The 26,912-nt window shown below is 37.9% G+C and overlaps 2 protein-coding genes across 6 annotated transcripts in view; both read left to right on the top strand.

Annotated features, from left to right (window-relative positions):
• The first annotated feature begins 1,766 nt into the window (after positions 1-1,766).
• On the top strand, positions 1,767-11,520 carry ptgis (prostaglandin I2 (prostacyclin) synthase). The gene is made up of 10 exons (XM_012872665.3): positions 1,767-2,041; positions 2,504-2,627; positions 2,765-2,943; positions 3,045-3,191; positions 3,286-3,398; positions 5,234-5,415; positions 8,578-8,743; positions 8,997-9,178; positions 10,789-10,940; positions 11,200-11,520. Exons 1-10 carry the CDS (start codon positions 1,971-1,973, stop codon positions 11,357-11,359), a joined length of 1,476 nt encoding a protein of 491 aa, XP_012728119.2. The 5' UTR covers positions 1,767-1,970; the 3' UTR covers positions 11,360-11,520.
• A 3,393-nt stretch (positions 11,521-14,913) lies between these two features.
• Positions 14,914-26,912, top strand: part of kcnb1 (potassium voltage-gated channel, Shab-related subfamily, member 1) — a 53,712-nt gene continuing 41,713 nt past the window's right edge. Inside the window, exons 1-2 of one of the 5 annotated variants that reach the window (XM_012872724.3) lie at positions 14,914-15,042; positions 18,841-19,492. In XM_012872724.3, the coding sequence (XP_012728178.2) occupies positions 18,920-19,492 (573 nt within the window). In that variant the 5' untranslated portion in view covers positions 14,914-15,042; positions 18,841-18,919. The other 4 variants (XM_036151987.1, XM_036151986.1, XM_021321541.2 and 1 more) reach the window with 4 other exon arrangements.

The raw sequence follows: 26,912 nt of genomic DNA on the forward strand, positions 1-26,912 counted from the left end.
CTTTACATCAGAGATGACAAAAATCACATGTGGAGTTCCCCAAGGGTCCATCTTGGATCCCCTCCTATTCAGTATCTATATGCTCCCCCTAGCTCAGATCATAAGAAACAACAACATCAGCTACCATAACTATGCAGACGACACACAGCTCTACATGACCATGTCACCAGGTGACTATGAACCCATTTAAGCGCTGAGTAAATGATTAAAAGAAATCAATGTATGGATGTGCCAAAATTTTGTAATGATGAATAAAAACAAAATTGAACTAATAGTATTTGGACCACTGGAAGAGTAATCAAGAGTTAGCACACAGCTTTAGCTGCTTCAGCCAGGAATCCCCTGATCAGGCCCGAAATCCGGGTGTGGTGATGGACTCAGACCTGAACCTCCAAAAGTATCTGAAGAATTACAAAGTGGGTCTTCTATCACCTGAAGAACATTTCCAGGCTAAAGGACTAGTGTCTCAGCAGGATCTTAAAAAATAATCCATGTGTTTATCTTTAGTCGAATTGATCACTGCAACGGTGTCTTCACAGGTCCCCCAAAAAAGTCAGTTTGACACCTGCAGTTGATCCAGAATGCTGATGTCTGCGTCCTCACTAAGACCACAGGCCCCCATATATTTGAGTATGCTGCTGTTGTTGTAATTTTATTATGAACATATTATTATTATTTTTATTTTTTTTTGGCCGTGGTGGGGGGGGGGGGGGGGGGGGGTCTACTGTGGTTGTTGCTACACGGATTCATTTGAGGAGACCACAGACAGAAATGCCCATTGATACCAAGCAACAAAGCTTAAATATTTTGGTCTCAAACATTTTAGTTTTACTTACCTTATTTGGGGCTTATATCAGTTTCAAACAAATTTACTTTGAAACCACCGAATATTAGAGTTATTTGTGTTGTTATGAATTATATGTATGTTCTTAAATACTAAAATATTTGTAATTAGTGTTCCAATTCCTTTTAGACTGAGCAAAAAATAAATAAATTGCTGCGCGTAAAGTTATATAAAAAAAAATATTTAAAGCACAAGTTTCACTTTATCGCCACTACCCATAAACCCCGCAGCTCGTAGAAAGATTTGGTTAATACAGGTGTATTACTGCCACCTGCCGGTAGACAGTAAGAAAAACAACTGTTGAAGTCGTGACTCAAATACTTCATGCATTCTTGCATGGTGAAGATTCTCAGTCATCCAGGTCATGGTTATTGCAAAAAGTAAAAAACAAAGCGACTGGACTTGTTTTCCGTCGTTTGGAGACGTTTCGCTTCCTATCCAGGAAGCTTTCTCAATTCTGTCATGCAAGTCTGCATTCTTCAGGGTGTTTAGACTATTTGTCCCAGTAGGATTCATCGGAACTTCTGTTATACTCAAGGCAACAATTTTCATTGAGTCACAGTTTCACGTATCAACACTGAAAACTCTAAGACGTCATATCTTTGGATTTTTTTTTTTCATAAATGGTTGTGTGGTTTCAGTGTGAGAGATAATTTCATGTCATATAGTTAGTCACTATGCGGTGCAAAAATAGAAATTTCCCAACAGAAACGAGAAGTTGATCCTTTTTTTAATCGCCAAGCCTGAGAGTCTCTTGGCTCTTTTTTGCTGCCAAATGCAAAACTTTGTGGTGTGAGACTTGTGTGTGAACGCGGTGAAGCATAAATAGGCCTATTGAAGAAGTTCTCAAACCGGATATTCTGCTTTAATTACAATTGCAACATTTAGAGCAGCTAAAGATTTTTTTTATATATGTTTTTTTTTATTTTATTTTTATTAGGTGTCAGACATTGCCTTCTGTACACACAGTTGTGCAAGACTTTGTGTCACCGGCCGCACCTTTCCACGCCCCCTTCGACAAGTTGTGGTTACAGCAAAGCCGACCTCGCAGTTATAAACAGGTTGACAGAGGTTTGGGGGATAATATTCTACCGGGGAGCTCAAGAGTTAAACCGTACAGAAAAACATGCTGGGAACGGCCTTTTTAATTCTCAATGGACTGCTTGTACTACTACTTCTTTACACCACTCGCACAAGGTAAAGCTTTTTGTCTTAACTTTTATATTTATTTTTATGAAGACCTAACAAATATCAGTTTTATTTTGAAAGCAAAATATAACTTCTCATAGCCTCTGTAAAATGCTAATGCTGCAATACCAAAGTTGTTTAAATCTAATATATTTTTTTAATATGTTTGTGAATAGGTGTATGTAAAATAAATGCTTTAAGATCACAAAAACTCCCAGCAAATTAAGTTTCAGTGTAACTTTGCGCTTGAAAACAAAACAGTTTGCTAATTCTTTTTTTTTTTTATTTTTTATTTTTTTTACTCAGTTGCTTGAAATGGCGTTTTTGTTTTATCTCTCACACAATCATTTCCTTTTGCAAGATTTTATGTAAACTTGAAACCTGTTTGGTGAGATTTATGAATGGGTGAAATGTAGATATGTAAACTAGTTTGGTGCACTAATTTGACAGAGTTTCCTTGTCCCTGGGCAGGAAGAAAAATGAGCCTCCTCTTGATAAGGGCTTCTTCCCGTGGCTGGGTCACGCTCTTGAGTTTTCAAAGGATGCTGAAAAGTTTTTAAAACGCATGAAAGAAAAACATGGAGACATCTTCACAGTACGTTTCGATAATGATGGAAATACTACCACAATAAGCACAAAAAAGCAGTTTTTTATGTTTAACCTGAAGTTACAATCCCTAAAAAACATTGAGAATTTAATGAAAAACAAGTGATTTTCCATGTGTCCTTGTAGGTCCGTGTTGCTGGCTCGTATGTGACGGTGCTGCTGGACCCAAACTCCTTCGATGGTGTGCTGAATGACGACACGAATAGCTTTGACTTCACTCAAATCAGGAGCAACCTCTTAAAAAAGCTCTTCAGTCTGCAGCTCCCAGGCCACAATCCTAAATCTGAAAGAAAATGGATGCAAGAGTAATGACTGCTTAACAATTAAAAACATTTAAATTAACTAACATTTGAAACCAGTTAAAAAAAAACAACAACTAATTGTTAGATGACTTTTTTTCCCCCAGCCACTTCCAAGGTCTCAGCCTGCAGAAGCTCAATGCCTCCATGCATGTTCACCTTAGCAGCGTGATGCTGAAGAGTCCTGACTCCTGCAGCCCGTTGGAGTGGAGAGAGGATGAACTGTTCGAGCTCTGTTACAGTTTTCTTTTCAGGTAACACAGTGCATGAAAAGACTTGCACGATGCCATTGTTATGCCGCAGCGTGGTGACGGAAGTGTATGTTTAACCTTGATTGGTTGTTGACAGGGCTGGATATCTTACATTGTATGAGAGGAGCGATGATGTCGCTGCTGTCTACGAGGACTTCCGCAAGTTTGACGGTCTACTCTCAAAACTGGCTCGCGGTTCACTGAAAGGAGGTAAACTGTTCCACTGAAAATGAAAGTACATTCCTCACCTTCGCTCTTTCTTCCTGATGCCAATATTATTACACTCCTTCCAGGTGTTTAGGTTTCAGACAAAGACGGTCTATAAGACGGTCACAACTGCAAGCTTCAGTTTATTTTATTGACATTTTGTGAGAGAGACTAGCACAGAACTGTACATCATCGTTAAGTAGGTAGAAAATGGTACGTGGTTTTCAACTTTTTTTTTCAAACTAAAAAAACTGGGAAGATGGCCAGAGTTGATGGGGATATTAACTGGAGCTAAATAAAATGCAGTCCTAGAAGAAACCCTAGTAGAGGCTGCATTAGACGGGAGGATCGTCTTCCAGCGGGATAAAAACGCTGAACATACAGCCAGAAATGTTTTAGATCAAACCATGCTCATGTGTACGGAAGAGGATTAGGGCTATTAAAAAAAAAAATGTCCCTAACTTTTTTCTCAGAATTCTGAGATTAAAGTCAGAATTCTGATTTTAATCTCAGAATTCTGATTTTAATCTCAGAATTCTGAGAAACGAATCAGAATTCTGACTTTAATCTCAGAATTCTGAGAAAAAAGTCAGAATTGAATAAACCTTTATTTAAATTAAAAATAAAAATAAAGTTTTTTTTTTATTTTACTTTTTTCTGACTTTAATCTCAGAATTCTGAGATTAAAGTCAGAATTCTGAAAAAAGTCAGAATTCTGAGAAAAAAGTCAGAATTGTATCAACCTTTTATTTTTTATTTTTTTAAATGGCCCTAATCCACTTCCGTACATGTGTGCTAGAAAGACCTGATTTAAATATCTAAGTAAATTGGGAGTCTATTGGCAGCCTTGAAAATTGTTGTTTACAGAGGCAGTGTATCCATCTATTAGGTAAAAAAGTACAAACAGTTAAATTTATAGATCTGTAAGCCTTAAAACATAGCTGGACATCATTAGGAAACCATGCAATGGAAATATTATTGATGACTCGTGATTATGACATCATTCGGTATGGAGCAATTTTTCCCCTCCCATCTCTGTTTTCCATCTGTAATTCCAACAGCGTTTGTGATCTTTAGCATCTTGGGCGCTATCATCTGGGTCAGGTATGAGGCTGTACTTCAGAGAGACTCATTACAAAAGGCTGGGCGTTGCATTGACATGCAAAGAGAGAACTCATCCTTCGTTATCATGAAAAGAAAATTGTGAAAAGACAACAGTAAATTCTAAACCTTTGCTAGTTGCTTCTTGCTTTGATCAGAGTGATGCTGCGCTTAATTTGAAAACGTAACTAAAAGCGATTCCATCTGTGCTGTTCAGTTTTGCTACTAAATGTAAGTTTCATTGAAGCATCAACATTTGTTAATTGAAAAGCTTTATTTTTAGAGCAGCGGTGGTTTTCGCAACGTTCTGACAAAATGCGGCGATAGATCCATAGGTACTTGCCCTTATTCCTGAAACTTAGAATATATTAGCAACAATAATTATCTTCCAAACAGTCCATTGTGATTTTATTTTTACTCCCACTGATAAACCGATGATGATGTATGCACGATATGGTGCAGCCTTACCCTGAATGATTTTCAGCTCTAACTGCAGCAAAAGGTGACTCTGCCTATTATTGACTTGAGGGTGCTGAATACATAAATGTACTCCACACTTTAAAATCTTTTTTTAAAATCATATGTTATGACCCTCCCTCTAAATACATTGATTGCAGTGAATGCTTTTGCTAAGTACTGTTTCCTGCTCATCGTCGGCACTTTGTCAGTAACACTTACCTAGCTGTGGGTTATCCTGTCCACTTATCTACTTATTTTCTGTATTTACGTAATAACAGGGGAAAAGAAAGTGGTCACTACATCCCAGGAGCGACTGTGGGACCTGCTGTCCCCACCCAGTCTGAACAAGGGGACGGGGCCTGATTCCTGGCAACAGAGCTACGTTCAATTCCTGCAGAACCATGGGGTGGATGCAGACATGCAGAAAAAAGCTCAGCTGCTGCAGCTGTGGACCACACAGGTGGGTGCTCCTTTTTTTTTTTTTTTCTCTTGCTCTACTGCAAAATTGACAAAATCATAAACACACGGACATACACGCCCTCCTTAGGCTTAACAGTGATACTCTGTTACTGAAAAACACACACACTGTCTGCTAACTAAGAGAAGCTGGATTCCTCGCTGTCAAGCTACTCAGACCAGGACCTGCCTCGACTTGTTACTTGGAGAGGACCTCATTTCTTTGTCTTTTAAAGTTTTGATTATGTGGCTCAGTTACCACATCATGTTATCTGTCCTAAGGTCCAGTAATGACGCATGTAAACAGCGGTTTATGCAAGCAGAACATTAGTCAGCGCTGAAGTTGCTTCCTCTTTCACGTATGTCACTTACAGTAGTTTCAGGCTCCCAGACTCTGAAGAAAAGCTGTAAGTCATGACCTCTGCAGGTTTTAGTGCAGCTCTTCAGAGTTCCATTTAACCCACTTGCAAGGTAGTAAGGCCCTTTAAATACAAGAAGCCTCTGTATCTTAGTAAAATTAAGGATGTGGTGCACAGGATTATTTAAGACAAATATACACACTGACTTTCCCCATGAAGCATTGTTGATACAGTATTTACACAATATCATAGGAATATGGTGTGTGAAGTACTGATACTGGTGGGATTACTAAATAGCTGCTCACCAGCCCAGACAAGTCCAAGGCAACATGGTGTTGTTCCTCAGAGCTACCAGGTGGGGGAGAAAGTGAGCTATTTATGGTGTTTGCTGTTTATCAGAGCAACATTTTGTCTGTTAACCTGGTGTTTTAACTGCAACGGAGAAATTCTGGGGAGAATTTAGCACTTTTATATATATTTGTGCATTTTCATATAAGTCGCTGTATAGGATCACACATTCTCCGTCCAACACTGAAACTGGAGTAGCACTGCAAACTATTGAGGGGTTAGATTTTAGGCTGGTGAGAGTTGCCAAAGTGTAGCGGGTTTTATATATGTTACAGACATACCTCTGTTTTTTTTGTTGTTGTTTTTTCTTGCCAAAGTGTAGTGCCAGCATTTCACTTTACCCACCTACATCGCTGTGAGTCTTGCGCAAGCTGTAGGTTGGAATGAGCCTTCCATTCGCAAATAATCAATTTTATTGACTTAAACCTACTCTACATAACCTCTACACACATGTAATAGTTATTTATTTATTGTGGGAAACAGAGTGGTTTAATCCTTAGTGGATTAAATCACACATTGTGTGATAATATTTGATGGTTTACAACTGTTATCAGTTTGAAACATGTTGTTGGGACCAGATCCTAGTTAACTTACTCATGTTGGCAGGACTTCAACTATTTGAAGCTAGGTTTTGTAAAGTTAATGTTGGCCTTCCCTGTATTAGACTAATGTTATACCTTTTTAGGTTTAGAAAAAAAAAGTTTTTTTTAATGCAGCGAGGTAAACGGGCTCCCGCTTTTAGGCCGATGGTGGACTGACGACTTGTCCAGGGTAGGCATCAGCCCTCCCTGCAACCCTACACACATAAGACAATGGATAGATGGGTGGGCTCACACTTTTAGCACATTTTGGGTATTTAAATGAATTCATTCTTATAAAGTTATAGTCATGCAACCCAAATTTTGTGTTAGTTTATATTGAAGGTCTGCACTTTTGGTGGAGAGTGGTGTTAAGCTTGCTGCTTTTTTCTCAGCCAAACCGCCCATCTTGCCCGCTGTATCAGTCAGCACAATCAGCTGATTAGGAGCCAGCCAGGTGTTTTCCGAACAACCAAGAGGCCTGACCGTGATGTCACACAAATGACAGCCTGCTGCAAAATCTAAAGCTTAGCTCCAGTGTTGGTGTCTTTATATATGAAGATATATTTTCCATTTAATTGGTTCATTAATGAATGGTATCAGGTTAATTATGTTGTTAGCGACTTCTTTTCAGAGTTTTTTACAATTATATAAAAATGTGTTTTTGAAGTCACAACCTTAATTTGAAAGAATCAACTACAATAGATAAGACATTTAAATATTTGTTTGCAAATTAGCTAAATTAGGCATAATTGGGCATAACTCCCCGCCCTGGGGTCTTTCTGCATGGAGCATGCATGTTCTCCTTGCACATGCGTGGGTTCTCTCCGGGTACTCTGGCTTCCAGAGGCGTCAGGAGTCCAAACACAAGACTGTTAGGTTCATTGGTCTTTCCAAATTGCCTTTAGGTTTAAATGTTTATCTGAGTGGCTGTTTGTCCTGTGATGGGCTGGCAAGCCTTCCAGGGTGTACACCACCTCTGACACAATGACCGCTGGAGAGAGGCACTGGCCTCTCGTGACCTTTGGTTGAATAAGCATCTATAGACAATGGATGAATTAGCATAACTCTGACCACCAGGCGACAGGAAAGTGCTTTTGTATGTTTCTTAGTATGCATTGAATTTGCATCAAAGGGCATTGGTGGTATACATATACCAGCTAGACTGTGTGGTTTTAGGTAAATTTGTGACAGCTGTGAAGTTAATTTGATGGTTTACTTGTAGTTTATGACATTTAGGGACATTAAATGCATAACGCGAAAACAAACAAGCTTGATCATTAACAGTGCTGTGGTGGCTTGTGTGTAATGGGCTTACCTGAATATAGCTTCGCTAATTAATTCATGGTTTGGGCCCTATAAAATCTTTGGACTAATGTTTCCCTGGCTAAAGAACTGAATTGTACCATACAATTCTGTTATCTATTATGGATTCCTGAAAAAGACAATCTGATCTTTCAGTACCTAGACTCACATCATTATCTGAGACTGTAAATGTTTTTTTTTTTATTCAGTCATTTAGCGGGTAGAAAGACAATGTATTGTAACTCATGTCATTTTTGTAGCAATTGCCCTGCTATCAGAAGAGAGCTGACCTGAAACCTGCAGAGGTAGAAAGAACAGCTCCCTTAACCCTCAGCAATTACTGTCTGACAGGCTCAGGTGTCTGTCTCAGTGGATCTGACAGCAGTTTCTACAAAGTGTGGACTCATTTATAGGCTTCTTCTCACATCAGTCAGACTCAGACAGCAACTCAGCAGAAAACATTAAGGGTATTTTACAGGCGCATTTTTTCTAAACAGCGAATTATTATTTAATTTGATCTCCTGTGCGTATTATAGACTAGATGCTGAAGCTAAAGTCTGTGTTTTTTCCTTTTAGTGCAATCCTGGACCGGCTGCCTTCTGGGTCCTCGGCTTCCTGCTTACACACCCTGAGGCCATGGAGGCTGTTAAGTCAGAGATCAGAGGCCTTCCCTTTCTCCAGGAAACTTCCCTGCAGCGAAACCCCTTGAACTGGCTGCAAAGACAGAGCACACCTGTGTTTGGTATATAACAGCTGCTACTACACTCTTCCGCCCCCTGGTTTTAATCACCTAATTGGGATCGACACAGTTTTTTGACTTGTTTGAAATAAGCATCTGGACTTTAAATCAGTTAAATCCTAAATGCCTTTTTCTTGTCTTCTTATCGTCGTAAACGTTTGTGCCTTTCCGGATACTGCCTAAATGCGCTTACTGATTAAACCTGTGATGACAGCCCTCTGACATCATCCCTTTCCCTCTCCTTTCCACTTTGCAGATAGCGTTCTGAGTGAGACCTTACGGCTTACCGCCGCCATAGCAATCAGAAGAGAAGTTGTCAAAGACAAGATCCTTCGGATGTCCGATGGAAAGGAGTACCACCTCAGACGGGGGGATAAAGTGTGTCTGTTTCCTTTCGTCAGCCCTCAAAAGGACCCATGGATTCACGAAGATCCAGAGGTAAGATCCAGACATTCAGACCTTAAAGATAAAAAGCTACATATGGGTATGCAATGGTTAAATGTTTCTATACCAATTCTATACCAACACAAAGTTAAAGGAAAACAATCTAAAAGCATGTGTTTGTATTCAGCTGCCTTTATTCTGATACAGTTGAATAACTTCCATGAAACCAATTACCTCCAGAAATCAGTCGCTAGTAAACAGATTCAACCTGTGTGTTTGATCTCAATAAAAATGCAGCTCTTCCATAAAAGACGTCAGAATTTTGGTTACACAACATTTGTGAACAAATAGCAACATAAAGACCTGAACTAGAGCAGATATTTTAGATGTAAAGTTGTGGAAAAAGGAAAGCGTATGACTCTACTGCAAACCTACCAAGGCATGGCTGTTCACCTAAGCCGACAGGCCAGGCAAGGAGCGTGTTAAGGAAAAAAGCAGCAAAGAGGTCCATCGTAACTGCGGCCACCACAGAGATCCACGGTGGGAAAGTTCAAAAGACAACTATTGGTTGTGCACTTCTCAAGTCTGGCGTTTATGAAAAAGTGGAAGAGCAGAAAAACTGTTGTTGAAAGAAACACTGGAGGTCCCATTTGCAGTTTGCAATAAGCCATGTGGGAGACACGGTAAACCTGTGGGACAAAGCACTCTGGTCAGATTTTACCAAAATTCCACTTTTTATCCTACATTCAAAATTATGTGTGGAGACAAACTAATATAGCATTTTAGCCTAAACACGCCTAAACATGGTGGTGGAAACATCGTGCTGTGGGGATGTTTTTCTACAGCTCGGACAAAGAAGCTGGTCAGAGTTCATGGGCACAGAGATAGATATAAATACAAAGCACCTGGTTAATATTTAGAAAGTGGTTTCCTACACACAGTCCAAAAACTTGGCTGTCAGGTTAATCGGTCTCTCTAAATTGCCCTTAGATGTGAATGTGTGTGAGCATGATTGTTTGTCCATTCAGCTAGAGTAACAATAAATTGGGTTAGATGACAGATTTTCTTTGTGAGATGGCCCAGTCAAAGTCTCGATCTAAATCCAACTCAGAATCTATGACAAAACTTTTTACAATTGATGCTCACAGACACTCTCCATCCAATCAAACCTGGGCTGTTTTTAACGTGCAAAAATCTAAGTCTTGAGTTGTTCAAACCTAGCAGAGACATACCCCAATAGACTTCCAGCTGTAACTTGATCAAAAGGTGGTTTCATAATCGACCTAGTTATGAAAAACTAACGTTCTGATCGTCACTTGTACAAAACATTTTGTGTTTCGTTTTGTTTCCACTTCACACATATGGACTACTTAGTGTTGATCAAATTAATTCCTAACATACTACAAGTTTGTGATTGTCATGGGACAAATTGTGAAAAGGGTATCAATACTCTTGCACCGCTAAGTATGACTTCAGGACATTAATTAGAAATTTATTGGGTCATGAATTAAGCAGTAAACCAAGAAATTCATCATTGTTAATTCTGCTTGTCTTCAATGGTTAACAACCATATTTCTAACAGACGGCAGAGAGGAGGGAACACATAATAGGACTTTTTGCATCTCATAATTCACTCACATCTGTTTCATTCTCATCATTGACAGATGTTCAAGTATGATCGCTTCCTAAATGAAGATAAAACAGTGAAGGATGAATTCTACAAAGATGGGAAACGGGTGAAGTACTACACCATGCCCTGGGGCGCAGGGAAGAGCATCTGCGTTGGGAAAGAGTTTGCTGTTACAGCCCTTAAACAGTAAGTGTACGGATCAGCAGCCTTTTAATGTCATCCTTCATGCGTCTTATATTTAAATGTTACAGTTGCAGCCATGCTTTCATGTTAGTAATTGCTTTTACTCAATAATGAGCTGAGATGACTGAAAGACACATCATGTCTATAACAGAAAAAGGTTGAAGGTCAGGTCATGTAATATATAAGCTTTGTATTTTGTTGTTTTCAGAAGGTTTGTTGTGCAGTCACGTGCTCACACAAATATTTTAAATTTTTCCTACAGATTTGTGTTCATGTTTTTGACCCATTTTGACGTGGAGCTGTGCAGCCCCAACGCAGAACTTCCACCAGATAATCCCGGACGCGTTGGCTTCGGGATCCGCCAGCCAGACGGTGATTTGCGGGTCAGATTCAGACTCAAGGGGAGCCAGCCTGAAATGTGAGATGTTGAAAGGCTTTGCAACATCTCGATTGATGAACTTTGTTTCGGTTAAATGTAGTTTTGCACTATTTATTTATTTTTTATACCTAATCAGCTTGCCGATAAATTATATTTAAGTGTGTGGTGTGTAAAAAATGTTTGGAATAAATGATGGAAAGCCAATTCAACCTCTGATTTTCTTTAGCAAAACAGAAAGTTATGACATAAATTATTCTTGAATTGCAGTTCGTCAGCATGTCTATATGAGTCAATACTTTTTACTTGTAGGTAATCAAATTACAACTAAAGCATATTGTGGCAAAATAGTGAAGTTTCTGTCTTGAAATAGCCAAATCTGATGTTTATTTGTATTCATAATACACCTGCAATGATTTCCAGGGACTATATTTTAAATATTACTTCTTTTAAATTATTAATTTGAAATCGGTAGTTTTTATATGCACTGTTGTACATTTTGAGGTAAGCAGTTTTAATTTTTGTTTGGAAATGTATCAGTTTGGAATGAGAGGTTACAGATGTGAGTTAGTGGTTTAACAAGTGCATCAATAACTCCTTTGACTGTCATATCAATGTCTTCACAGTCAGTGGACCTTTCTATTGTTGCATTTGTTGTTTATTGTTACCGCTTACATTTGTTAACAGCAGCTCTGATCTCTCTCTCTCTTCCACTGCTGTGAGAAACTCTGAATTTGGAGTTTTTCTTGTAAGTACTGTATGCTGATCAGTTTATTCAATCCAACTCAGTTTTCTTTATAGCTCTAATTTACAAAGAAACGCAGTTTCAACCCACTTTACAAGACAAACTAGTTACAAAACTGTGCAGTCGGTTCAGTTTATTATGGTTTAATTAATAAAAGGTTTTCTATCCAGGAAAATCTAGCCGATTGCATCAAGTGACTGACTTTGCAGCAATCCCTCCTCCTTCTAAACACACACATATTGTAACAGCAGTAAGTTGATTGCATCGAGTCCTTAACTTTCTACCAATCCCTCGTACTAAGGATCCAAGGATGCCTATATCAACAGCGGAATGACAAAATACCCTCTAACAGGAAGAAGCATCCAGCAATACCTGTCTTCATGTAAGGGGAAATCTTGGACAGCCAAACAGGGGTTTTATAACACAGAGCAGGCACTGAAAAAAGAAAGAAGCACTGCTCTAGTAGTACTTTCTGAGTTAAAGAGACATACTTAACAGCAACATTAGGTATTTTAGTACCTACATCTAGGAGAGCGATCCAGCTAAATATATAAGCTCTGAGCCAATAGTAAAATCTATGTTATGAAAAGCAGAGTACATACAGCTAGTCAAAGAAATAGCTCATTCAATTTGTGTTGACGTCATCTTATGGTTGGTTTGTTTGCCTCAGAAGTTGGATCTGGGAATGAGGTCACACCCCACCTGGGCGTGTTGGAAAACCTGACTTTCAAATACAAATAAATTGCCACCATTAAACCACTGCAACCCACTACATTCTGGACAGGTTTGCAGTCCATTACAGGCGATCGGTCAGAACCTGCGAACACCATACGGAGGATTTAACCCCCGGAGCTACATACTGTGAGGTCGCAGTGCAAAAAGCGTGCACACCTAAATTCAATACAGTAACTTCCAACAAGCATGCAGATGATTTTTGATCTTTTTTTGTGCATGCAAGCTAAGGTTAGCTCTGTAGTAGAGCTAACTGTTACAACAAGATCAAAAGGGCCAGTTTAAAACATACATAAACCGTTGTTTTACCAGTTATGGTTTATGGTTTGTTTATTAATTGCTTAGGCCACGTAACAACAATTAATCCAGTGAGTGTGTACAGTAGTTTTTAGTTTCGGGTTGTGTAATGAGGTGCAGTAAAAATTTTAATTAATATCCACCATAATAAAAGTTAACTCAACAATGACTCATACACACAGGTTGTGTTTACTGTTCACTAGATAGAGTAAGCCATATTTTCAAGGGTTCTCTCTGCTTTGAAGTGTTATTCCTGGAATCCACAAATTATCCAGGTGGGAATAAAAGGCTATTCTATTCTATTCTATTCTACTCTGTTTATTTGAGAGAAATTTAAAGCTATTAAACTATAGGACAAATATAAAAGAGGTATTACGGACAAGTATATTTTTTCTGTAAGAATATTCCTAAACTGGACACCTCAGAAAAATAAAGTCCCTCACCTGTTTATGATAGTCCCTTCAGTGATATGCGGTAAACATAGCCATCACTAAAATCCATGTAATATGCAAATAAAATTAAAATCATACTTTTATTTGTATTCAACTCATTTTTGTCAAATTATTCAGCTCCTCAAACAAATGTGTGAATCAATCAAAGATTACCTGAATGAACACAAAATGGATTTTTCAAATGATGGGGTCATTTATTAAGAGATGACCGCTATCCAAACAAACCTGGCTCTATTGTTATCAAACCAATAGAGCCAGTACATGAACAGATACAATTCTGTTCATGTATGAATAAAAGGATCATAATTAGCTTGAAAACATCAGTCTGTGGGTAATTAATCCATTTGATGTGTTGTACTTACTGTGGAAGGAAATGCTTGTCATTTTCTAAGAACTACCATTTTATTTCCATTTTAAGGCTTTAAAATAAAGAAAAACATTAACAAATTGCAAAAAGAGAATGAATACATTTGGTTCTTTGGGAGGTTGATATTTGTGGAAAATTATGTAAAATAAAAAAAGATATGAAATAGTTCCCGATATAATGACAAGAAAAATTGACCTAAGACCCCTTTACTGGTACTTTTAGTATCATTCTCCAATGCTATTGTTCCATAAAAGACTGAAAAACCCAGCATTTGTTGATATATATATATATATATATATATATATATATATATATATATATATATATATATATATATATATATATATATATATATATATATATATATATATATATATATATATATATATATATGTTGAAAAACATGTGTTGTTCGTTTATATTTTGAGGGGAAGTCATTAAGAGCCATTGTGGGAGGTTAAAAGAGCCACTTGTGGCTATAGAGCAGGTTACAGACCTGAGCTTTAGAAAAATATTTTGTGGCCCAAGTAAGCAACATTGGAATGGTTTGGAAGTTGTGTTCCATGTTACATCTAACAGTATAGCACAACATTTTACAAAAACAACGTGGTGGAAGTGTGATGTACATCAGGGTTCAAGTGCACATGGGGTACACAGCGGGACAATGAGCCAAAGCAAAACAGCAAGTCCGTCCCTGAATGGCTTAGCCAAAAAGACAAAAATATATATTTTTGAGCCCATCCCAAGGCTTTGACAAGGCCAGAGTTAACAGATGCATATACACATGTATATATATATATATATATATATATATATATATATATATATATATATATATATATATATATATATATATATATATATATATATATATATATATATATATATATGACCAAGTAGATTTGACAACCACTTATTTTTTGGGGGGGGGGGGGGTACTCCTTTTTCACATTAGCATTAGTTTGACAAAAAGAAGCAAAACTCATTGGAGCCTCGGATTTCGCAGCAGTGTGTTTACAGTGATTGCGGACTCGGTGCCGGAAGAGTTAACCAGATGTGGAAGGGAGCTCGGAGCTGCCATGGATCCACCTTCGCAGGGATGCGGCGCCTCCTCGCACAGCTGACTAGGAACACAGGTATTCCGTGCGAAGGGGGCTGTCTGTCGGCGTACTTGTTGATCTCCGGGAGCAAACGGCGCGGTGCGACATGCGGAGCGGGAAGCCGGTGGGTTGGCGGTTCGGGTCGTGCTGAGGATCTGTCTCTGCCATGTCGGAGACAGAGGCGGGGGAGATGGGTTAAACCCTGGCAATTGAGAACCAATATCGACGCCTCCTGCCTTTTTGAAAAAAAAAAAAAAAAAAAAAAAAAAAAAACGCCCCTGCTTCATCTTCGCTTATGGCTGCGGATTGATTGATCACAGAGCTGGTACGTGCTGGTTTGATTCAGTGCAGTATGACTACAACGCATCATGGTGGGTTTCTTTTTTTTTTTTTTTTGCGTCTTTGGACTTTCCAACCTGTCAGTTGTGACATCTTTTCAGCGTGTGAGCTCTCTGCACCCCAGCCGCTCTAATCTGGAGCATGCACCTTCTGAAAAATAGGAGAAAGACTTTGCACTGTTTGGCATCCCCGCTTATTCACATCTTCCTTGTAGCTACGCAGAACAGCGGCGTTTGCACAAGGGGAGTGGTATTTGTGCAATGTTTACCTGCTCTATTGAAGCCTTGACTCTGATGGAACAGGAGGACTCAAATAATTGTTTTTCTCATGTTTAGCGCAGCCTGTTACAGCATGTTCCCAATGCGCCCTACATGAACGGCTTCCGTCTTAATTTTCATTTTATATGTGAGTATATTTTTACTTTGATCTTGACACAGTTGTCTCTCTTTACGGGCTTTCGGAAGAGTAAAAAAAAAAAAAAAAAAAAACTTTGTGTGACGGTGATTAAAGATCACACCTATAGGCCTGTTCTGCTGTGAGGCTCCCAAACATTGTAAACAGTGGCGTGGAGTGGGCTTGCAGGTGCCACGTCTGCAGTCATAAAAACAAACAGGACAGGTTAGGCTCAGTCAGAAAAAAACATGCTCCCTTTTGGGTCAGCCCTTCTGCTCCGACCGGGGAAGCGGGCTCCTCGGTGTAATCCAGGGAGAAAACGGCGCTTCCCCGGTGTTTCAGCACCCCTGGGCTGGACAGCGTTCACTTTGCGCCGTAGCATCTCTGCGTCCCACCCACAGCACTGCATGGGCGTCATTGGAGCAAAGAGCAAAACTGCAACATGCCAACAAACACAATGAGCCAAGAAATATCAAACCATACACTGTACGCAGGATTTTTATTTTATTTCATTTTTTGGACTCAAAACTTGTTTCCGATAATTAGGTTAGCCAAAGCAGATTTTGCAAACTTACTCAAAATGAACTTAGATTTTATCATGTTGTTCACATTATGAAACACAGGTAAGTGTTTCATTCTACTTTCCAAATATCCCATTCTTAATCACCAAAAGCTTGACGATTGACTCTGCAGGTTGGTGTTAAGACATGAATCACCTCTATAATCCCATGTGTTCACATGTTTATTACAGCTTCAGGAAAAAAATACTTTAAAAAGTCAAATGCTAGATTTTATATAATGTGATACCAAGTAAAATCCAAAGAAAAGACTTAAATCTCATTATGTGGTATGATTTCTGTCCCGTCATATTAACCTTTCAATTCTGGTGCTGGTGATGTTTATCGATATTTATAATGCATAAGATTTCTTTTTAGTGACTGGTTGAGATTATGACAACAAAACTAAGCCATGGCTCTGTTTCTTGCATTGCTAATATGGGTGAGTCATCTCAGTAATTCCCATCTGCTCACAAAAGCCTTTTTAGTTTATTCATGATGGGCTGTTTTAAGTTGATTCAGAGTACAGCTCGATCCTACAGAAGAAAACTTTGGTCAAGCAGCTTAACATACGAACAGACATGCCGTTCATTATTTTTACTTCACTTGAAGCCAGTGAATTCTCCTCCTCACAAATAAAGCTCTTAATAATCACGCGCCATCCTTCATCAGCGATCTAATTGCTCCATATGTTCCTAACAGAGCAGTTTGCTTTCAAATTGCAGGTTTACTGGTGGTTCCTAGACCTTCTAAAGGTAGAATAGGCGGCAGATCTTTTAATTAACAGGGTCCTCTTCTGTGGATCCAACTCCCAGCTTTAGTCCATGAGACAGACACCCTGTCTACTTTTAGGACTAGATTTAAAACTTTGCTTTTTGAAAAAGCTTATAGTTAGAGTCACTTAGCTTATCCTGCCCTATCCCTGTAGTTATGCTGCTTTAGGCTTAGCTGGAGGACATAATGACTTTTACTTACTCTGCTACATTATTTTTTTTTTTTTTTTTTGCATTTTATTTATTTATTTGCAATTTTTGCTGTTATTTCAGCTTTGGACTCGATGCTATTTCTATATTTTTTGTCTTCAAAGTAGCTACATCTGACCTAGCATTTTGTTTAACTGTGTCCTCAAGGGGGCTTCAGCTGACCTACTGATGCCAACAACTTCACGTTCTCCTTCTATAGATTATATCGTTGGCTCTATCTTTCAGTGTTTAATTTCGTCTCTCTCCTACATATAGCTATTAGCTAAGCTTTTAGAGCACCTAATTGAATGTGTGCTCTCTTTCATCCTCTAGACTTGAGAACTGACTCAGAACTTATCTGCTTAGCTGTGTTTCTCTCCTAGGTGAAGCTACTAAAGGAGCTACTACTGCCATTACCATTTTACTTTTCTTTAACATAGAAAGTAGTCCTCAATCAGTGCTTCCGTTTTGTGTGTGTATATATACTGTATATGCTCTGCTTATCAAACCTCCAGTCGGTCATGGCAGAAGGGCGATCACGCCGAGACTGGTTCTGCTGGAGGTTTTGTGCTGTTAGAGGGGAGTTGTCCCTTCGGCTTTCACTACATGCATATTTGGCATTGCTGCAAAGTCAACAACACAATGCAAGCAACTGTCCACTGTCACCATATGTTTGTCTAGAAAGTGAGAACGCTGTACGTCATTGACTTGATGCAATCTGCTGGGTTTCTTAGATAGAAAACTTTTTACCCAGTTTGAATTCTATGTAGGTTTTGACTGCATTGTTTGATAACTAGGATCAATTGGAACCCACGCAATGGACTTGGAATCTGTCTGTGCAATTTGTTGAATTAACTAATGTTTCATTGTAAAGGACCTTGAGATGACATGTCTTGTGAACTGGCACTATATAAATAAACTCAATTGTGTTAAACCTTTTTATGAGTAATAATAAATAATAATAAAAAAATAATAAGCCTCATGCATGATATAGAGAAGCCAGAATTATATATTTGGCCTTAAAAACCCTGCACTTTTTCTGCCTGTTTCAGTCTTATCAGGAGTTTGCACAGGAAATCATGTAGCTGTCCAGCTTAAATGCGGTACTTGGTTGGTGTTGTTTGAGCTATTCAGTTTTAGAGAAGAACAAGGATATCTTTATTTGTCATTGCAATTGTACATTCCAACTAAATTTGTTTTCTGCATTTAACCCATCCCTTAGGGAGCAGTGGGCACCTTTTACAGTGCCCACGGAGCAATCTGGGGCTAAGAATCTTGCCCAGGGGATCATACTGGGTACTTGCAACCTTCACAGAGTGCAAGTGCTCTTTGGGTCTAGTGGTAAGGTCTAAAGAGTACTTAGTTTTGCCATCATTTACCGAAAAGATTGGAATAAAACTGGACAATTAGTCAAATGTTGGATTTACCTAACCTAAGGGATGATTGGAGACGTTCACAAGATCTCAAAATTAGGAACTATCTCCACCACATCAATTAATTAATTAATTTATTAAATGACACCAAACTCTTGCACAAAACACTGAAAACTAATTGTTATTTTTTTGCTTTTATTATTTCTTTAGATAACACGATGAAAGAAAAGAACATCGACCGTAGGCCATAGTCCTGGATGCTTGCATGCTTCCTTAACTTAAAGTCATCATGGAAAAATCCTTGGATCTAAATAAAGCTGGCTCCCGGTCAACATCATCCCTGCCACCTGAGCCGGTGGACATCATCCGCAGCAAGTCCTGTTACCGCCGCGTCCGGCTGAATGTTGGAGGTCTCCCCCATGAGGTCCTGTGGCGGACATTGGACAGGCTGCCACGAACTCGTTTGGGAAAACTGAGAGACTGCAACTCCCACGATTCTCTGATGGAAGTCTGTGATGACTACAACCTGGATGAGAATGAGTACTTCTTTGACCGACATCCAGGGGCCTTCACGTCCATTCTGAACTTCTACCGCACGGGCAAGCTACACATGATGGAGGAGATGTGTGCACTGTCCTTCAGCCAAGAGCTCGACTACTGGGGCATCGATGAGATCTATCTGGAGTCCTGCTGTCAGGCTAGGTACCACCAAAAAAAGGAGCAGATGAACGAAGAGCTGAAGAGAGAGGCTGACAATTTAAAGGACAGAGATGGAGAAGAATTCGACAACACTTGCTGTGCGGAAAAGCGGAAGAAACTTTGGGATCTTCTGGAAAAGCCGAGCTCTTCTGTTGCAGCAAAGGTAATTTTGAACTGGATGTTAAACATGAGCTGAGCATATATATATAACTGGTTTAATTTTTCTGACATTATTTTAAATGATCTACAAGCCAATAAACTGGCAAAATTGAACAAACAGAAACAAGAAAACATAATATATCATTACTCTTTTATAAGTCATTCACCCAGTTTGGTCATCTCAATAAAATGGCATTCTGGGATTACTTTCACAATTTTTACTGGATTTACTGTTCCCCTTAAAAGTGTTGGTTGACATTACTGTAAAACATGTATGGCAATTAGCTGCATTTGCCATATAATATTTGGCATGTTAGAAGGCAGTAGTAAATATGTGATGGACTGCTTTATTCAATAGACACATTAGAAATGCTAATAGGTAATTTTAATTAACATATATTTGGATGTGAGCATGTTTTCTTAAGCTTTTTGAGTGAAGTCTTGAAAAAGCAAGTTTAAGCAGGTTTTGCAGGTCAGTAAACTAGAAATTCGTGGAAAAGTTAACTTATTTCAGATATCGCTACATATGTAGCGATTCATTACACACATTGTGATGTATTTTTTCTTCATTCCAGTGATTATGGCTTACAGCTAATGAAAACAAAAAAATAGTTTGTGAGAAAATACGAGTGGAATATAATATAACAGTAATAATATGATTTTCAATACAAAAATAAGGAAAGTAATTGCTAAAGAACTTGGCTGTCCACAGAGGTCTGCATCCCAGTATGTTTGTAGAAGGTGGAGTGGAAGAGAAACAATGGTAGAAGAAAGGTGCTCATGGAACAGGGATAAGTGTAACCTTGAAGTGAGTATATTCAAATGTTGCCAAGAGGAAGATGAGAGACACCAGGTCCAGCAATGCAGATAACCTGAAGGCTGCTATTAAAGCAGCCTGGATTTTCTTAACACCTCAGGAGTGCCTCAGAGGGATCATATTAATGCCACACCACACTGATGCAGTAATTTATGCAAAATGAGCCCCAACCAAATATTGAGCACATTTACTGTACAGTACATGGACACACTCTTCAGCAGGCCAACATTTCCTTGTTTAAAATATTTTTTTATTGGTCTTATCTAAGATTAAAATCTTAAGAATTTGGGGTTTTCATTAGCTGTAAGCCATAGCCATCAAAATCTTTAATCATAAATCTATATGTGTCATGATACCCAAAAGTGGCAGAGAGTGATAGAAATTAGCAGTTTTAAATAATAAATAAATAGAATTTACTAGAGAATCAAAAGGAGAGCAGGATATGGAGTATGGGTAGCATAATGGCAGGAATCAGTACTGAACGATGAAAACCAATCAACTCATTTACTGAGGTAAGGGTGGAGAATGACATTGGATTCATGTGAGTGATGTGGAACAGCTGTGGATGAGAGCAAAACAGAGAGACTGAAGAAGGTTAATTATTAACTACAAATCAAGGGGAAAAGACTAACAAATCTAAGAGAAAAAAATCTAAATGCACAAAGAGCACAAGAATCAACCAAGAAACTCAACACAAATAATTCACCTGTCTGGAAAAACCCTAATGACAATAATAAACAACAGAATAAAAAACTCAGAGATGATCAAAAACAAACATAAAAATATAAATGACAACCAAAACCAAACACACAACGGTCCGAACAGAATAAGTATAATTTACTGAAATGAATTACAGAAGTAAATTCACTTTTCACCAAATTCTTTTTAAGTGAGATATACCTGAATATAGGTGCTCAAAAGTGGCATTGTGGAGCAGTAATGAAACCCATTTGTCAGCTTTTCCACCCTTATCTGTGTTCACATTTGGCTTTTGGATGGATATCTTGGCATCTTTTAATTAATCTTTGGATATCCAACAGCAGACTAGCTGAAAAATGTTGGCATTGCCCTCAGACTCATCAGACTGTCTCCAAAGTGTCTCTTAGATTGCTTACTCAGTAACTGTTTTAAGACTGTTTCCCTCAACCCTTGATTGAACATAGTGTTATGCACCATTATCACACTTAATGTGAAAAAATGTTTGAAAACGGATCAGAAATGTCAGTGTTGGCCTTTAATTAATACACTTTTGAATAATTCTGGGTTTGATATTTGGCTCCCTACATATTTTTGTTCTAGTAAAAAAAACAACTTGCAGCCATCCTGGCTTTGCACTTTAATGTGTGGGGATGACAGGGTGTAATTTTAGTTCCATCCTTCTGCCAAGAACCTAAATCAAATGCAATAACTTTCAGTATGGTGTTTACCAAAATCAGGGTGTTAGATTGCCCTGTGATAGTTATGCAGTTATATGTTATCTTTTTCTTTTACTATATAAAACTAAGCTTTGCCACTTTCACAGATCCATCCTCTTTACCTTAGAAAAGCACTCTCCCACTTTTTATATTTGATGTGAGTTCTGTTGTGTGCTCTGAATTTTTAATGTGTGAGTTGGAAATGTCTGACCTAAAATGTAATTGTAATGCTTCATAAACATGGTGCTTCAAAGGCATCAGTGCTGATGTGCATTTCTAAACTTGTTTTTATGAAGCTAAGTATTAAAACGTAGCAAAGAGTCATTCTATAAAATCCCTGTGCTCAGAATAACAGTCTTTTATGTGGCTGTGCACAGTTGAGGATCTAATATGACTGAAATAAAGAGGTGAAGATAGATAGCTGCTGTTAGATGCAGAGAAAAACAGAAGTATTGTTTTTCTAAATGAGCTGCTTGATAATTTCTTTTTTTTCCTCATTTAGCAGATGTGGTAATAAGCTTATTAGTCAGTGCTGATAGATGCATGGATGGATGGATGGATGGATGGATGGATGGATGGATGGATGGATGGATGGATGGATGGATGGATGGATGGATGGATGGATGGATGGATGGATGGATGGATACACAGATGGATGCAAAGATGCAAAGATCAATGACTGGATGGATACACAGATGGATGCAAAGATGGATGGATGGATGGATGGATCAATGACTGGATGGATACACAGATGGATGCAAAGATGGATGGATAGATGGATACGTTTGGAAACCCAATAATTTTTCATACATACATTCTTCTTTTTTCCAAACTTGTCAAGATGTGGAGAATGCTTAAATCAAACATCCAGACTTCTCATTGTTTATTCTTATTTTTCACATACATAACATTCCACCTCTTTGTAGTGAGAAACGTTGATGCTCAACAGTAAGGGTACAAATTTTCCCAACTCCTTTCGTGCAGATACTTAGTATGCGCAATTTTATGAACTTTTTAGTCAGGAGGTAATTAGCCAGGTAGTTATCTATTAAGTTAACATTTGAGTTCCATACCAACATTTTATCTAACGTGGACCTCAGAGAATCAAAGTATCAGAATGAGAATCAGAACTTTGTTCGCCAAGTTTGTGGGCGCAAACAAGGAATTTGACTTCAGTTTCCAACGTTCGTGTAGTAGTCATAGTTTAGTCAAAAACTGCAAACTACTATATATATAACAAAACACTTCACAGGGATAAGTAAGGACAAGAGGCACAAAGTAAGAACAAGAGCAATATGTACAAGAGGATGTGTCTGCAGCCTTTTTAAAAATATATAAAGACACAAATATAAACATATATATGCATACATATATATGCATGCATGCATATACCTGCACATAGGAAGAGGTAAGGCTAGTTAAAAACCCAGTATAAGAAATATAAAAAATGTGATCAAGATAAATGATTTTTTTACTTTTTCTACATTTAAATGGTAAAATTGTAAATGGCCTGTATATATATATATATATATATATATATATATATATATATATATATATATATATATATATATATATATATATATATATATACAAAGAATGGACCAAAATAAATGAAAAATAAAACACGCAAAATAATCCATACGCCATATCAAGTGAGAACCAAAACACAAAGACCTGTGCAGAATGACACTAAGGAGTAGGGTTGAAAGATAGAAGTTTTTTTTTTTTTTCAAAGTAAACATTCAGGCCTGGCTAAAATCTCCCAAAGACTTGTGGAAAAACGTACCAAACTAGAAATCTTTACCTTAAGAATGCCATACCCATTGTGAAATGTGGTGGTGGTTAGTATAGTGTTTTTCATACTTTTACTCCAATGAACAACTTTGTTTCTTGGTTCTCAATATACATGTCACATTAAATGTGCGAAAAGTCTGGAAATTATTATTTTTAAAACATCATAAAAACATTACATATTGAGAGGGTTGCGTAATCTTGAAATTCACTGTCAATTCACAACTAGTTTAATGTAGCTAAAGTAAGGACAGTAATTTAAAATACATTTGTTTTTCTTAATGAGATGTTGTTATTGTTATTATTATTATTATTACTACGTCTACAAGCATATTTAAATGTTCACATGGTGTAAAAGGAATCGTGGAGGATTTGAAATGTATTATTTAGAAATTCTCACTCTCTGCTATCATTCCTGAAGAACATATCTTGACTGTGTGAATGTGCAGCGATTAGCCATCTTAATTACCATCTCATCAAAACATAATATGAAAATCATTATCCGTATCTCCTGTAATGGGCATATCAAATCTCCATCAGCCTGCTCCTATGTAAAAAAAAAAAGCTCTGTTTATTTCTTCCGTATTGCAGAATTGTTATGCACACAGAAGAAAACATAAAAATTCACACATATATAGAATTATATACAAATAATGTCTGTACTTGTGCAAAAAATGTGATAACCAGAATTAGTTAGAAAAGACAGATAATGACATGAGTTCATGTCAGAAGCATATTTTTTATTAATGAAATAGTTTTGACCTTACATTTTCTAATAAAGAGGAAAGTCAGGGCAGAAACAAAGGTTAGTCTGTAGTTGTGCTTAGCTCATGATTCATTCAGTTAATATGAGATAAGCAGTCAGGCCATGTTGCTCGAGCACTTTCTAAGTGATGCATTTAAAACACTAAGCAGCTGCTTTAAACTGAAGCACATGTTGCTGTGTTTTGATATGAAGCAGAGCTTGGTTGAAAAAGCCTCAATTGTTTTTTTTGTTGTTTTTTTACTGCTAATGACAAAGTAATTCTGTTCTTCGCACAACTATACTTTATGCCTTTATCTTTTTGTTGGCTGTGCTCGCCCTCAGTCCAGAGAAGATTCTTTTTTTCTTCTGGCCATTCCCGACAAACCTGTTATTCAAGCCTTTGTGTTAACATGAAAAAAAAACCTTTGATCATGTCTTCAAGGTCAGATATTTATGAGGAATCAAAGAGCAAATTGTTTCCAGCTCCTTTTTTCTTTTCAAGGCAAATGCAGTGCATTGTTTTGCCCTACAGCTTGCATTGCACAGGAAATGGAAATTAAACAATTTGCAATTTGTAGCCGGCTAATGTTTTGCAGTAAAGATTCAGGAGGACTGCCTGCTTTCAGTTGTAAACAAACTGAGAAAAGTGCTGCATGTCTGTGAGGGGAACATCTTCTTCAGAAGAATCAAAGAAATGCAAAATCAATGTTTATCGCATTACACTGAAGGAAATGTGGTAGTCTAAAAAAAAAAGAAAAGGAAATGACCACCTCGAGTGGACCATCCATCGCCTTCTCAGTTCGCACATCCTCAAGCCTTGAGTTTAACAAAAATATCAGTGAAAAGCACTTTGTAGTGCTTAAGTACAATGAGTAAGGCTCTCTCATATGAACAATGATCCAGTTTGCTTTTGCACACTGTTTTCTCCAAATCCTAATCTCATTATCTGTTCATAGATGAATATATTCACTCTCTGATCACATTAGGCCACTAAGCCATATTGCTATTGGTATTTAGTTTATAACTGTTCCCACAAATAAAAATATGTGAAAAGCTTTGAAAAAAATAATATTCTTCTACTGCATAATGTTACATAATGTTACAAATCTTTCTCCCTCTCTTTCTCTCTCTCTCTGTATAGAGAGAGAGAGAGAGTCAACTAGGTAGAGCCTAGGTAGAGCCTATATTCTAAGTTTGTTTTACTTAGAATATATATATATATATATATATAGTACAAATGCACATTTACATACATGGAGCATAGGGGAAAGTGTCATTGGGGGACCTGTGCTTTGTTAACAAGGCTAGCTGCAGACGGGAAGTGGCTTATGTGAGCATCATGCAATGCTCTGTAATGCAACTAATAAAAGTGTTGCCAAAACAAAACAGAGAAGACTCCCAACTATCACGAAACTGCTACCTGGGAACATTGTGATTTATCATGCAGCTACATTGGTGAAAAAAAGTTTTTACAACTATAATGAGATATAGCTCACTGTGACATTACTGTATAAACTATTTAATGTAGTTTAAATTGCTGCATATGTAAATTCTCCAAAGAATTTCATAAATTTTGTTTTGCCTTTTTGTAAGGGGTTGTTTTGGCAGGCCAGATTTCCTTCCTCAGTAAAAAGAGTTGGGTACGGTGACGAAATGTGGCTCTACCTAGTTGACTTCACTCTGATTGGCTACAAACATTTGGGAAATTGGTCAAATGTACCCCCACACGCCCTCGCCAGTGGTGGTTCTACATTGAATTACTCCCGGGCGAAAACCCCTCAGAGCGCCCCATGCTCACCTGCACATATATATCAAAGCAAATATTAACTTACAGGTATACCTTCCAATACAAGCTAGAACTAAAATTAGTCAATCTTTTCAGCCTATTGCTAGAAGATGTAAAAAAAAAAAAAAAGCCCTGATTTGGACTGCAATCCTTTTTATATAATTCAATGCAAACACCTATTACCAACCCTGCCCTGCACCTGTTCCTGGCATTGTTTTTTAGGTGGTTCCTGCTCCTCGTTCTCCTCCTCACTCCTATTATTATGTCTCTTTGAAACAACTCCACTGAAACTGGCCTCCTTAGCGACAGATAATGAAAGCAAAAATAATAAACCTACAATGTACATTGTTAGAACACAAACACAATTAAAATAATAAAATAACATAGTTTTGTTTGTTTTACTTAGAATGAAGCATAACGCTGTGATGGACTGGTAACCTGTGCGGGGTGTAAAGGCTTCAGGACGTTTGTTGGGGTGTTCTGAAATGCCAGGAGAATTTAAATGAAAATCTGGTGGTCTTTTCTAGAAAGCTAGAAATGGGTCATCAGCCAGATAATGATCAATATGGGCAAACCAACATAACCTTCTTCCATGGCCATCTTGGTCCCCAGACCAAAATCCTGTAGAATACAAGCTTCTTGAGGTGTACAGAACAGAACATAGGACTTGTTGGATGCTCCCAACCTTGTTAAATATTATAAGAGAAGACTGAGTGCTGTCCGACAAGCTAAAGGTTGTTGTACAAAGCATTAACACCTGTAGTACCATCCATTCTCTGACCATACCCACTTGTTTGTGCAGTGAAAAAAATATTAATTCTTAATGTGAAACTCTTTATCTGCTCTTCAATAATTGATGTTTTTCAG

Source organism: Fundulus heteroclitus, chromosome 20 (assembly GCF_011125445.2).
Source record: "Fundulus heteroclitus isolate FHET01 chromosome 20, MU-UCD_Fhet_4.1, whole genome shotgun sequence".
Lineage (NCBI taxonomy): Eukaryota > Metazoa > Chordata > Actinopteri > Cyprinodontiformes > Fundulidae > Fundulus > Fundulus heteroclitus.

Excerpts from the sequence above, each read along its gene's own strand:
- ptgis (XM_012872665.3), top strand. The coding sequence starts at position 1,971 with ATGCTGGGAACGGCCTTTTTAATTCTCAATGGACTGCTTGTACTACTA. Across the intron at positions 2,042-2,503 it reads CTTTACACCACTCGCACAAG|GAAGAAAAATGAGCCTCCTC; the intron begins GTAAAGCTTTTT and ends GTCCCTGGGCAG. Across the intron at positions 9,179-10,788 it reads GGATTCACGAAGATCCAGAG|ATGTTCAAGTATGATCGCTT; the intron begins GTAAGATCCAGA and ends CATCATTGACAG.